We start from the raw sequence: 14,485 nt of genomic DNA on the forward strand, positions 1-14,485 counted from the left end.
GTTTATTTTGGGCTCGCAGCCAGCAAGAGCCGGGACTGATAAAAACATTCCTTTGAATGTTTTGTTTGGCTTTCGTTTCTGAACGGACAAGGTGGGGGTCAGAACAAAGAGGTATGCTGGGCTTATGTATTTTGGGTGTCCACAGAATCATGGCAGAACAGGTCCACAGTTTTTCATCTTCCACTGTTTTTGTTTTTGGTTTTCTTTTACGATTTGACCTTTCTTGATTAGGTCATGATGGGTTCTCTTGATCAGGTTGTCCAGTTTTATATTCTTAGGTTGATATTTACTGGAATGTAGATTTCTTTGTCCCCGAGTAATTCTTTGGATTTTCAATGACCTAATCAAGAAAGGCATAATGTTCTGTATACCCTACATAACCATGTTGTCAGCAGTGGGTTTCACATTTGGTTACCACTGGTTTAACACACGCCTGCTTCCACTCATGGGCTTTGATCGCGTGTGTTCCTTACATGGATGTACCCGGCCTCAAAAACGTGCCTAAATAGGACAGCGTAGAGCTGGCACAAGGTGGGCGAGCCCACCCATGATTTCTGCTACAGGTTCAGGGGAACCGGTCCGAACTGGCTGAACACCACCTCTGCCTGTTGTCTGCTGAGAGGATAGTCCTTGTTTAGCCCTTCTTTAGGTTTTTAAGGTTTTTATGTTTTCTGTTTGAGTTGGTTATGCTTTCCGTTGCACTGACCTGTGGTAGAATTGCTTGTCTTAAGGTTTTTTTTGGATCTATGTGACACGTTCTGTGTTTCGTGTTTTGTCCCCCCTCCTTCGCTCGTTCAAAGACAACAGGCAGACAGACTTAAAAGGAAATAACTTTATCAGTCCTCGGCTCAGACTGGCTGCGAGCCCAAAATAAACATAAATAAAGTCTCTGGCAAGAAGATAACAGAATGCAGAAACAAAACTTTGACAGCACCAAGTTTTCAAGAAGCAAAATCACTTATCCAAGTGTCTCACAAACTCAAACAGGATCGGAACTGAATTCTCCATAGACGAACGACGAACATTGACTTCTGCAACCAGGGCGTGGCACCATCCATCCTTTTATCTCCAAAAGACAACACTAACGAGCCCCAGCTGCATTGTTAAATCTTGCATCCCGACTCAACTCACAGCAAACTTCTGCTGAGTCACAACCGTTTCGTAGGGTGCTTCTACGGCTGCAAGGGATTCTAGCTGATTAGCATTATCCATTTACAGTCGACACTTATCTGGAGGATGTTGTGTACTATACAGTATACAGTGGGCAGCTGGACGCATTCAGATACCTCTTTGCTTCTGGGGTTTAACTTTGAAGAGTTTAGTTTGTTGATTCCTTGGTGCTCTCTGAGCTTGATTTTGCTTGCAAGCGTTTCATTACACAACTAGGTAACATCATCATTTTGTTTCCATTGAACAGGAAGCTGACTTAGTTACTACTCATGAGTTGGGACATAATTTTGGGGCAGAGCACGATCCTGACAGCATGCCACAATGCGCTCCCACCGAAGATCAAGGAGGAAAATACGTTATGTACCCGATTGCTGTGAGCGGGGACCATGAAAACAACAAGGTGTTTGGGTTGTTTTTTTTTTAATCTCCACGTTGTCCCATGTATAAATCATGTCTCCTTATGCGGGGAAAGATCTTTTAAGTTTTATACTTCAGTTTAATTTACCATTGCAAATATTTATTTATTTGTTTGATTGTTAACTTTCTAGGCCGCCCAATCCCGGAGGACTCCGGGCTGCTTACATAGAGAGAGAAAAAAGAAAAGCAAAATAAAAGAATAATTTAAAATTCCCAACACGCATACATTTCTAATCGGGGCTGGACCTTAACAATGAGGTCAACAGCCCCAGGCCTGCCGGAACAGCCAGGTTTTAACAGCTTTTCTGAAGGCCATGAGAGTAGGTATGGTCCGGACCTCTGGGGGTAGCTGATTCCACAGAGTATTCCACAATATTACAGTGTTTCATTGCATTTTTTAAAATACGGACTGGTTTGAGCAAGGGTATCAAAAGAAAGGAAAGAAGGAAAAATGTAAAATCGGGAATAAAGCAATAGAAATCAAGATGGATGCTAGAAATACCTACTCTGGTTCTGAACAAGAGATCCTGAGTTATCACTCAAATGAGAGATATAAACGAGACTGGAAAAAATGGATTGACTATATACAAAATAAATACGGGACCAAGAAATTCCAGTTAGCCTATGCTTAAGATCAGAAATGATTTAAACTGTTTAAAGTTGGTTCAGTAAGAAGAAGCTAAGGTCAATGTAGAATGTCATTAATTTCTTTATTTCTTTTTTCTCAATAGATTTTAGACTGTGTTCGTTAAAAATCCATACCGTGTACGGGTTCTGGGAAGTCGGGGGGGAGGAGGAGGAGGGTTGGGGGGGAGGGAGGGAGGGGTATATATTAGGCTAGACAAGAATTTGGTGGTAAACTAGAATTATTTTGACACACAAAAATTGTACTTCGATGTCTTACGGATTGAGGAATGATGAAATGTTTGTTTTAAAAGAAATAAAACTTTTGAACCGAAAAAAGAGATCCTGAGTTAATGGATCTAATTGATTATGTAATGAGGGGGGGGGGGCTGACAGAGGCCTCAAGTGGGTTAATTTTTATACCAAAGTTTGCAACTACCCACATTTTGCAAATTTACAGCATTTTACAGCTATTGTTTTCCACACTTTCCTGTAACGTTTTTAGATGTTTTCGAACTGCAGCAAGGCATCCATTCTTCAGACCATACAGACTAAAGCCCCAGAATGCTTCAAAGAACGGACCAACAAAGTGTGTGGCAATTCCAGGGTGGACGAAGGGGAGGAATGTGATCCTGGCCTCTTGCACCTTCAGAGCGATCCGTGTTGCACATCCGACTGCAAGCTCAAGCCGGGCGCAAAATGCAGGTGAGGCAGTAGCAAACTAAATAAAAGAAAGCAATTGGCTACCGAAGGAACAAAAAGGAAGGTGGTGGGGTGTGTGTGTGTGCGTGTGTGTGTCACTCGAGTCTTTGTTTTCCTATATTAAAGTCAGCAAACGCCAGTTCTTCGAACAGGAGTTGCAATTCCAGAAAAATTCTCCCATTATGTGCACCAATTCTTTGTATGGCAGTAGAACCTCACTGAGAAAATTAGTACACATGGGAGGGGGCTTAAAATGTGGGGTGAGTTGGAACCTGGTCGAGGTTCGAGGTTCATTTTATTTATATGCCGCCCTATTCCCAGCGGGACTCAGGGCGGCGCACAAACCCAAAGGAGGGGAAGGGAAACACAAAAACTACAACAAAAGTACAGGGCATTTAAAACAACCAACAGCCACACGATTCGAGGGGGGAAGGGAACTCATCGACCCCAGGCCTGCCGACACAGCCAGGTTTTAACGGCTTTCCGGAAGGCCTGGAGAGAGGTGAGGGTCCGAATCTCTGCGGGGAGCTCGTTCCAAAGGGCCGGAGCCGCCACAGAGAAGGCCCTCCCCCGGTTAGTGGCCAGATGACATTGGCTAGTAGACGGAACCCGGAGGAGGCCTAATCTGTGTGATCTAATGGGCCTTTGGGAGGTAATTGGCAGCAGGCGGTCTCTCAAGTACCCAGGTCCAATACCATGAACGGCTTTATAAGTGACGACTAGCACCTTGAAGCGTATCCGGAGACCAATCGGTAACCAGTCTTCCCCATCCAGACTCCCGTAGCCTCCGGGCACTGAGGAAGCACCTCAACAGCACTGCTTGTTGTCCCTAAGGTAGACATCTATAGTGTCAGCAATATACTTAGGGTCGGGATGGCAAACCTGTGGCACGCGGAGCCATTTTGTCAGGGCACGCGAGGCGCTGCCCTGTCAGTTGGCCAGTGCGCATGCGCACGCTGGCCAGCTGAGTTCACCCTTTTTTAAAGCCATTTTTTTGCCCTCCCCAGGCTCCAGAGGCTTTATAGGAGCCTGGAAGGGCAAAAAGAGCCTCCCCCACCACCCGAGGCCCTCCGGAGGCTTCATGAACTTCCTTAAGCCTCCGGAACGCAAAAAACCGCCCCTATGGGCAAACCGGAAGTTAGGGAATGGACTTCTAGTTTTCTCGGAGGGTCGTTTTGAGCGCTCCGGAGGCTTCAGGGACCTTCAGGAGGCTTCCCTGAAGCCTCCGGAGCAGTCAAAACGACCCTCCGAGCAAACCGGAAGTCACTTTGATGGGACAAGGGTCATTTTGACTGCTCCGGAGGGTTCAGTGAAGCTGCCTGAAGGTCTCTGAAGCCCCTCCGGAGGGCTTCCGGAGGGCGGGGCAGACTGTTTTAGCGCTCCCCAGGCTCCTATAAAGCCTCTGGAGCTTGGGGAGGGTGAAAAAAGCATGCAAAAAATGGAGGGTCGCGCCTGTAGTGCGTGCATGCACACTAGGGGGGAGGGTGTTGCGCATTGCATTATGGGTGCGGCACGCCCGCACAGGGGCCCCCCTGCGCTCCCCACTTATGGCACGCAAGCCAAAAAAAGGTTCGCCATCGCTGACTTGGGGCATCTAATGCCATGCCAGTGAATAATGTTACCCATTGGCTTTATCTACAAATGGTAAATAGGAACAGGGAATGAACAGAGCTGCAAAAGAGCCCATGGGGAAAGCAGGAGGCAGGATGAAAATTGCCTAGTGCCGTTTCTGTTTTGTTTTGTTTTTGAAAAAGATTGTTTTTAAAATCTTTGTGGCATTTGTTGTCTTTGCTATTTCTTGGAGTTTTTATCAATTTAGACGTTTTGTTATTTGTGCCCATCTGCTTTAGTGACCGAAACAGCCCCTGCTGTAAGGGATGCGAATTCGAAAGCGCAGATAAGAAGTGCCAGGAAGCTATCAACGCAACCTGTAAAGGGGAATCCTATTGCACAGGTAAGTCCGTTGTTTTCCTACCTTTCGTCCTAAATTATTTTTTGTTTTTAAATTTCAGTTTTTCAATAATACATCCTGTATATTTTGGAGTGGTGCGGTGGGCTAGAGGGTTCCACCACAAAACCGCGGTAGACTAAAGCGCGTGTGAATAAAGCGCGGTGACAAAACCGCACCGTCAAAACCGCGCGACAACAGCGCGCCGACATAACCCTAAAAATAACCCTAAACCTAACCCTAAATCTACCCTAAACCTAACCCTAAACCTACCCTAAACCTAACCCTAAACCTAACCCTAAACCTACCCTAAACCTAACCCTAAACCTACCCTAAACCTAACCCTAAACCTACCCTAAACCTACCCTAAACCTACCCTAAACCTAACCCTAAACCTAACCCTAAACCTAACCCTAAACCTAACCCTAAACCTACCCTAAACCTAACCCTAAACCTAACCCTAAACCTAACCCTAAACCTACCCTAAACCTACCCTAAACCTAACCCTAAACCTAACCCTAAACCTAACCCTAAACCTACCCTAAACCTAACCCTAAACCTAACCCTAAACCTAACCCTAAACCTAACCCTAAACCTACCCTAAACCTAACCCTAAACCTAACCCTAAACCTACCCTAAACCTAACCCTAAACCTACCCTAAACCTAACCCTAAACCTACCCTAAACCTACCCTAAACCTACCCTAAACCTAACCCTAAACCTAACCCTAAACCTAACCCTAAACCTAACCCTAAACCTACCCTAAACCTAACCCTAAACCTAACCCTAAACCTAACCCTAAACCTACCCTAAACCTACCCTAAACCTAACCCTAAACCTAACCCTAAACCTAACCCTAAACCTACCCTAAACCTAACCCTAAACCTAACCCTAAACCTAACCCTAAACCTAACCCTAAACCTACCCTAAACCTAACCCTAAACCTAACCCTAAACCTACCCTAAACCTAACCCTAAACCTAACCCTAAACCTAACCCTAAACCTAACCCTAAACCTACCCTAAACCTAACCCTAAACCTAACCCTAAACCTTACCTTAAGTTAAATCGCGCTTCTGTCGGTGCGCTGTTGTCGGCGCTGTTGTGCTTTTGACATCGCGGTTTTAGCGCCGCGGTGTTGTCGGCACGCTTTTGACGTTCGCGGTTATGTCGTGCCACGGGGCTAGAGGAGGAGCTCTCACCTCAAGAGTCTGTGAGTTCAATCCTAGGAGGATGGTGGTGGTTAAGGAATAGTTCATAAGGATTACGGTAGTTTAAATAAGGCCAGGGACGTACCAATCTCAGGGGAAATGGTATTTCAGGGGGGGAAGGTGCCCTGATAGAGAACTTCCTCACCTCCTGGCTCTTACCTGTGTAATTCAGTGGTAGTCAACCTGCTCCCTACCGCCCACTAGTGGGCGTTCCAGCTTTCATGGTGGGCAGTAGGGGTTTGCTGTAACTCTGCTTTATAAATTTTATAAAGTAAAGTTACTTCCCTACTTTATAAATCACCATTTACTGTGGAACCGGTGGGCGGTTAGAAAAATTTACTACTAACAGAGATACAAAAGTGGGCGGTAGGTATAAGAAGGTTGACTACCCCTGGTGTAATTGATAGGACTGGGAGCATGCCAACTTTGTCAGACAATGTCGGCTGGATAACAATTATAAGGGTTAGGGTACAGACAATCCGGCTTCATACCATGAAGAGCTTTTATAAGTAATTACCAGAACCTTGAATTGCAGCTGGAAGTCTACTGGCAAGCGTTGTAGTTCCTGGAGCAAAAATGTCACACAGGCAGGTCATGGCATGCCCATAACTGCCTAGGCTGCTACATTCTAGACCAGCTACAGCTTCCAAGAGGCTTTCAGGGAAGTGTAGTGCACACTGTTGTAATCAACGCATGAGTGAGTGGGATGTGCAGTGTTCCAGTGGTTCTCCTTTTTAGGATAGGTCCAGTCCAGTGGTGGGTTTCAAAAATTGTTCGAACCTACTCTGTGGGTGTGGCTTCCTTTGTGGGAGTGGCTTGCCGCCCATGTGACCGGATGGGAGTGGCTTGCCAACCATGTGATCAAATATGAAGATGCCGACGACACTTGTCAGAACCACCTTAAATCACCTCACACCCAGCACTGGCATGCATAAGAATATGATGTAAACTTCTTTTTTAAAGGGCATCTTTGGTTTGCGTTAAAACAACTTCAACACACGCAATGTTCTGATTGCACCACAAACGCAGTAGTCATCCTTACCTCTCACAGAGGCACTGAGTTTTATGAATAGGAGCATGATAGTGTAGAATAATCATCTCCAAGGACCAGTGGTGGGTTTCAAAAAACTTTGGAAGCTCTTCTGTAGGTGTGGCCTGCTTTCCGGGTCCACTGGTGGAACCTCTTCTAACCGGTTCGGTAGATTTGACGAACCGGTTCTACCGAATAGGTGCGAACTGGTAGGAACCCACCTCTGGTCCAGTCAATGATGATGGGGGGGGGGGGGGGAGTGAAATTGAGCCAGAGATGCCTCCTATGTGGGACACTTCAGAACGTTGGTCCCTTGTTAAATGTCTACATGAAGCCACTTCGTGTGGTCATCTGTTGGTTTGGCATTCAGTATCATCAGCACATTGCCTTCTGTTGTAGGATTTTGGAGAGGGATACTGAGCAATGCAGACTGCCTAGGCATGGATATAATTGCAGCTGATCCATTTGTAGATTCACACCAGCGCTTATTAAGATTCTGGAATGAAAGCAGCTTTAGTATAAAGTTTTTGTTCCGATCAGTGATTTAGGAGGACTTGATCCCTGAGATCCTTCATCTCGTTCTCCGATGTTTTCTTATTAAAATAGTTTCACCAAAATCAGATGAACAAGGGGAAGGAGAAAATGCTAATCGTGAGGTTTGTTTGTCCTGTACAAGCAAAGATTGTGCAGTAGCATCTTATGAAGAAACTTTTTAATAGTTATAAAAAAATATAAAGCAAAAGAAAGTTTCCCCCTCGGGTTCTTCAGAGAGTAACAGAGCTAAACAAATGTTGGTCTGCTTAGACTTTTCAGTTATTTTGGTGGAAAAGAGAGAATTTAATCTGGTGGTAAACAAGTGATGAAAAAGTGTGCAAAACTCAGCCTATAACGTCATTTACAATTCAGGGGTCTCCAACTTTGGCAACTTTAAGACTTGTGGACTTCAACTCCCAGAGTTCCTCAGCCAGCAAAGCTGGCTGAGGAACTCTGGGAGTTGTAGTCCACAAGTCTTAAAGTTGCTAAGGTTGGAGACCCCTGGTTTATATTATACTTTCATTTGGGAGTTTTTTACTTCGGCTCCTTCTTTTAGTAACATGGTAGGAAGTAACATGGTAGGAACCTCAAACTCAATCCATTTTCACTCCCTAGATTGCAGTGATGGCGAATCTTTTTGACACTAAGGGCCCAAACTAGAAGGTGTGTGCGCGCACCGGAAACCTGAAGACCAGCTGGGCGGTGCGCAAGCGTGCCGGTCACCTTGTCTTCTGGTTTCTGGCACGCATGCACATGCGAAGATCAGCTGGCACATGCACACCAGGGAGATGGTCTTCTGGTTTCAGGTGCTCCTGCATGCTCAAAGACCAGCGGGCGCGCCAGAACCCTGGAAGAGCAGAGGGCGACAGCTGACATGCCTGGAGAGATGGCTCTGCATGCGTGCCACAGGTTCGCCATCACGAACAAGTGATTGTATTTTCCCCCCAATACGCCTATTCTTTTTTTTTAGATATATTTTTATTCTTTTTAAACAAAACAACACATACAAAACAAAGCAAGAGAAGAAAAAAAGAACAACTTTCCTCCATTTCATCAAGCACGTCGTTTGGTTACAAGTTTTTATGCATCAATTCTTAAGATTAAGAATAACATCACTGGTTTTGCATTAAACATAACTGAATATTTCGCTGTCATTGAGCATTATGCGTTCAGATTACCATTAATATTGTTTCATTTGTAACAATCCTTGTTTCCTTGAGTTCATAATTATCTATCAAATAACAATAAGTCTTTGAAAGTAGGAGAGGAAGAAGAAGTGTGGAGGAGAGGTAAGGGAAGAAGAAAGAGGTAAGGGAAGGTGGGTAGAAGGGAGATAAAAAGAAGATGAGGGAGGAAGAGAAAGAAAGAGAAGGAGAGAAGGTAGGAAGGAGAAGAAAGAGGGTAGGAGTAGGGGAGAGGAGGAAGGAAGGAAGGAAGTAGAGAAGGAAGGGAGGGAGAAAAGAAAAGAAAGAGAAAACAAGGTGGTGTCTTAGCAGGTGCGAAGGATGGTAAACAAAGCATTTTAAACTATACCTTATAACCTTCCAAATGGAATAATAATAATATAAGAATGGCAAAGAAAAAGAATAACTATGTGAATGTATATCTATAATCTGTATGTAAGAGAATAAATGACAGTAAAAATATAAAGCATAATATAGGTAAATAATATTTGGTCATAAGTAGCTAAGTTTAAATAAATAAAGAAATGTACATAAAAATGGATAACGAATAAGGAGATTATGAACGCAAGATAGAAATGTATAGAAGGGAAAACACTAACTGCAAAGAAACCGATTCGGAACTGCGGTATGATATACGATGGAACTTATTGTTCCTATGTTGTTTTTAAGTCACGTGTTTGTTTTTGTTGATGAGCTTATGTGTTTAAAATAAATAAAAAAATTATCACCAACAATAAGTCTTTAAAGTATTATAGTATCACCTATCTCTAAGGAGGAAAAGCGAAGATTGGGACAAAGAATCCCCATTGGTTTATAATATACATTCATATTTTCAATTAACCACAATGTCACCAATCATCCAGAATTCCAAGAATGGTTTCCCATTATTGCAAATAACGCCTATTCTGATGTCTGCCACCATTTTGTCCAATCCGCTTGCAGGGAATAGTAGTGATTGTCCTCCCCCTGGGGACGCCATGGATGACACGGTCTGCGTGGATTTGGGGAAATGCAAAAATGGCGACTGCGTCCCTTTCTGTGAGTGGAAGATGGACCTCCGTTCGTGTGCTTGCAATGGTGAGTTCAGCTTCCTGGTCTTGGTTCCTTTGGACCAAGGCTTCTTCCTTTAGCCCAGTGTTTCTCAACCTTGGCAACTCGAAGATGTCCGGACTTCAACTCCCAGAATCCCCCAGCCAGCATTCGCTGGCTGGGGGAATTCTGGGAGTTGACGTCCGGACATCTTCAAGTTACCAAGGTTGAGAAACACTGATATAGAGAGTATGTAAAAGAGACAATCAACCAGGCCAAATGGGAACAAACTCTCAGCTCTCCTTGTACCGGTAGCCCTCGCCTTACAATAATTCACTTAGCGACCGTTTACCAAGGAATATTGGGCATGAATATGGGTGCAGCAGTTAGGGAGAGTGAGCCTCAGTTTACTGGCAGCCCCCTGTCCTCTGAGCTTGAAGTTTCCCTTGATCTTCTTCTCAAGAAACATCTCACCCAGAATTGAGGACAGAATTAAGGACCAAGGCTTCTTCTTTTAGCCCAGTGTTTCTCAACCTTGGCAACTTGAAGATGTCCGGACTTCAACTCCCAGAATTCCCCAGCCAGCATACATACATCATACATACATACATACATACATACATACATACATACATACATACATACATCTTGGATTTGAAGTTCTGATGGCCATGTCCCCCAGTCACATGATCACATTTGGGGGTGCTTGGCAATCAGCCGCATCCATGACTCTTTGCAGTGTCCAACAGTCATCTGATTGTGATTTACATTTTTTTTTTGCCAGAGACTTCTGGCTTCTGGTTAAAAAAAAGCACCCCTTGAGAACGATGGATTCATTTCATGACTACTGTGCTCACTTTATGACCTCTGCATTCACTTAAGAACCACTGGGGGGGGGGGAAATTAAAATTAGGTCAATTGTGCAATGCGTGAGAATGATTAGAAAGATCATTCAAAGAATGATCTGTTTGCTGTTACAAACATTTCTTTCCTGATTATTTATGTGTCCTGTTGTTTGTGTGACAAAGCTGGTTTGCAGTTTTAGTTTTTGAGATCTAATGTAAGCCGTAAAAACTTGGCTGAAAACCGTAAAAACTTGGCTGTTCCAGCAGACATGGGGCTGTTGACCTCACTGTTGAGGTCCGGCCGCGACTAGAATGAATGGATGAGGGGTGTCTGTTGTTTTAAATTGTTTTGTTGTTATGTGTTTTTTATATTTCTTGTAAGCCGCCCGGAGTCCTTCGGGATTGGGCGGCATATAAAAACTCCAAATAAATAAATAAGGATTTATTCTCACCCCGCCCGAATGTTGAATGAATGTTGTGTTTTATAGTTAATTTTTTTATTCACGTTTCTTTTATGTCTTGTTTTGCACTCCCTTCCCCCATTGTTGTAAGCCGCCCTGAGTCCCCTCAGGGAAAAGGGCGGCCTATAAATGTTCAATAAATCTACAAATCTACAAATAAAACTCCAAATAAATAAATAATGCAACACTGTTTTAGTTGGGCTTAGTTACAAAAGGAAGCTTTTGTATGACATCAAGTTGTGCTTCATTGTCTAGGATTTAATGAAATTCCATAGTTAGTCTTGTTATGTTGGATGGGCTGCACAGTATTTTCACTTTATGAAAACATTGGTCGTGATGCTCACATATTTCATCTTTATGATCTGGATAAGTATAACCAGAGAGAGATATGATTAACGATAGAAAATGATTTCCTGTGTGAAATAAGATGGTTAAGAGCCAAAATAACCTTCCCTTAACTGCTTTTAAAAAATTTTTAATTTCAGAAACAGATAACTCCTGCAAAATCTGTTGTCGGGATAAGTCTAAGAAGTGCGTCCCTTATCGTGATGACGACCAGAACTTCTTATATTTGAGGAAGGGGAAGCCCTGCACTGTGGGGTTCTGTGACACGAATGTGAGTATGCGTAGAATGATCCGTGTGTATTCTCTTTTTATCCGTGGCACGACAAAACCGCGCTCCACTAAAGCGCGCCCGATTAAACCGCGTCGCTGACGTCATCAGCAGGGCGACAACAGCGACCGCAGAGAAAGAAGGGCGCTTTAAATAGCGCTTTGAAAGCAAGCCGATTCACGTTAAGGTAAGGGTTAGGTTTAGGGTTAGGTTAAGGGTTAGGGTTAGGGTTAGGTTAAGGGTTAGGGTTAGGTTTAGAGTTAGGTTAAGGGTTAGGTTAAGGGTTAGGTTTAGGGTTAGGTTAAGGGTTAGGGTTAGGTTAAGTGTTAGGGTTAGGGTTAGGTTAAGGGTTAGGGTTAGGGTTAGGTTAAGCGTTAGGGTTAGGGTTAGGTTAAGGGTTAGGGTTAGGTTTAGGATTAGGTTTAGGGTTAGGTTAAGGGTTAGGTTTAGGGTTAGGTTTAGGGTTAGGTTAAAGGTTAGGTTTAGGATTAAGTTTAGGGGGTTAGGTTTAGGTTTAGGGGTTAATTTTAGCTTTAGCGTTTGCAGCGTGCTTTTTTCGTCGCGCTGTGATGACGTCAGCTACGCGGTTTCGTCGAGCGCGCTTTAGTCGAACGCGGTTTTGTGGTGGAACCCTTTTTATCTATCCTTGGATATTGGCCCCACCTTCTAGAGATTTTATTCCTCTCTTTCTTTTTAATCTTTGTTGGTGTGTTCTACAATACACCACGGGTAGTTGTCAGTTTAATGACCATTCTTTCCAGCAATCGTTTGAAGTTACAATGACACCGAACCAAGAAAGGTATGGCTGGTCCTCTGAATTGTGAACGTTGCAGCACTCCTAGGGTCATGCGAATGCGATTTGGGTGCTAGGCAACTGGCTTGCAATTAAGATGATTGCAGCATCCCAGGCTCATGTGATCGCCATTTGCAACCTTCATTGCCAGCTTCCAACAAGGAAAGTCAGTGGGGGACCCAGCTAGAGGCTGTAAATGGTAATCGTGTGACATACCTAAAAATCTTGTGGGGTTCATTGTGCAACCACAAGGGCAACTGTTGTCAGTGGTCAGTGCAGTCACGTGACATTGTGCTTTATGACCGCTTCACTTAATGATGCTGCTCTGGATTCTAATTACCATTGTTAACTGAGAATACCTGTATTAGCAGTTGTTCTAGGACCAAGATATCCTGTAGCTTTTGTTACGTTTTTGCTGACGATTGCATTTTATTTTTATCCATTTTATTTCTTTGTTAATAGCAATAGCAGTTAGACTTATATACCGCTTCATAGGGCTTTCAGCCCTCTCTAAGCGGTTTACAGAGTCAGCATATCGCCCCCACAGTCTGGGTCCTCATTTCACCCACCTCGGAAGGATGGAAGGCTGAGTCAACCTTGAGCCGGTGAGATTAGAACAGCCGAACTGCAGATAACAGTCAGCTGAAGTGGCCTGCAGTACTGCACTCTAACCACTGCGCCACCTCGGCTCTTTTAATGCCCATTTTTCTGGCGCTAGCTATATTTAGCCCTAGGAGCAAATAATTTCTTCTCTACTAGATCTCCTTTGTAAGGGCTGCTCCCTGCTGAGTGGTTGGGATCGGAAAAAAACATCCAGTATTTTCCATGTTACATGGAAAATGTGTGTGGGGGTGGAGGTGCATGAAAGAGGGAGAGAGAGAGAGAGAGAAAGAAAGAAAAAGAAAGAAAGAAAGAAATTTGGTACAGGGTGTTGCCAAGATAATTAAATTTGTAAAGGATAATTAAATTTGGCCATACCAAGCAGTATCCAATGCACTTTGCATTGGAAAGAAAGCTAAATAGTCCACTGTGCATAAAGATGTCTAAATAACTTGATTTGATTTGATTATATTTATATGCCGCCCTTTTCCCCCGAAGGGGACTCAGGGCGGCTCACAACTCAAATCAGGGAAGGGGAGGTACAGACAGAAAATAAAAGACAAAACATAACAATACATAATTTAAAACACACAACAGTCATACCAATTCGAGACAGGGGCAACAGCTCTTTAGCCCCAGGCCTGTCGGAACAGCCAGGTTTTAAGGGCTTTGCGGAAGGCCTGGAGGGTGGTGAGGGTTCGAATCTCCACGGGGAGTTCGTTCCAGAGGGTCGGAGCAGCCACAGAGAAGGCTCTCCTCCGAGTAGTCGCCAGTCGACACTGGCCGGCGGATGGAATTCGGAGGAGGCCTAATCTGTGGGATCTAATCGGTCTAGTGGAGGTGATTGGCAGCAGGCGGTCTCTCAAGTACCCAGGTCCAATACCATGAAGGGCTTTATAAGTGACGACTAGCGCCTTGAAGCGTATCCGGAGACCAATAGGCAGCCAGTGCAGCTTGCGGAGGATAGGTGTTACGTGGGTGTACCGAGGTGCACCCACGATTGCTCGCGCGGCTGCATTCTGGACAAGCTGAAGTCTCCGAATGCTCTTCAAGGGCTGCCCTCTTCAAGGGCTGCCCCATGTAGAGCACGTTGATCAAGCCAGTATCCCCCCCCCCCATGCGCCCCATCCCTTCCTCTATTCTGTCATGTTTTGAGGTGTAATTAAGGGAAAGAAAACACAGCAACAAAGCCTGTTTTGTAATGAAATTTCAAAGCCACCATTAGTCCTTCATTTTCTTATTTCAAATTGATTAATGGTCTGGTTTTCTAGTGACTTGACTCACTAACAAGCTTTGTTGCGCTTAACGTGCCTTTTCTGCTTCTCA

The 14,485-nt window shown here is 44.3% G+C and overlaps 1 protein-coding gene across 3 annotated transcripts in view; it reads left to right on the forward strand.

The window, feature by feature from the left end:
• The window catches only part of ADAM17 (ADAM metallopeptidase domain 17), a 57,946-nt gene that overhangs the window by 19,016 nt on the left and 24,445 nt on the right, over positions 1–14,485 (forward strand). For all 3 annotated transcript variants that reach the window (XM_087702719.1, XM_087702718.1, XM_087702720.1), the window contains 5 exons: positions 1,418–1,570; positions 2,717–2,916; positions 4,764–4,867; positions 9,761–9,895; positions 11,639–11,769. In XM_087702719.1, the coding sequence (XP_087558845.1) occupies positions 1,418–1,570; positions 2,717–2,916; positions 4,764–4,867; positions 9,761–9,895; positions 11,639–11,769 (723 nt within the window). The remainder of the gene's footprint in view (positions 1–1,417; positions 1,571–2,716; positions 2,917–4,763; positions 4,868–9,760; positions 9,896–11,638; positions 11,770–14,485) is intronic.

Source organism: Thamnophis sirtalis, unplaced genomic scaffold (assembly GCF_051295495.1).
Source record: "Thamnophis sirtalis isolate CommonGarterSnake01/CBP01778 unplaced genomic scaffold, rThaSir2_p1.2 scaffold_16, whole genome shotgun sequence".
Classification (NCBI taxonomy): Eukaryota; Metazoa; Chordata; class Lepidosauria; order Squamata; family Natricidae; genus Thamnophis; species Thamnophis sirtalis.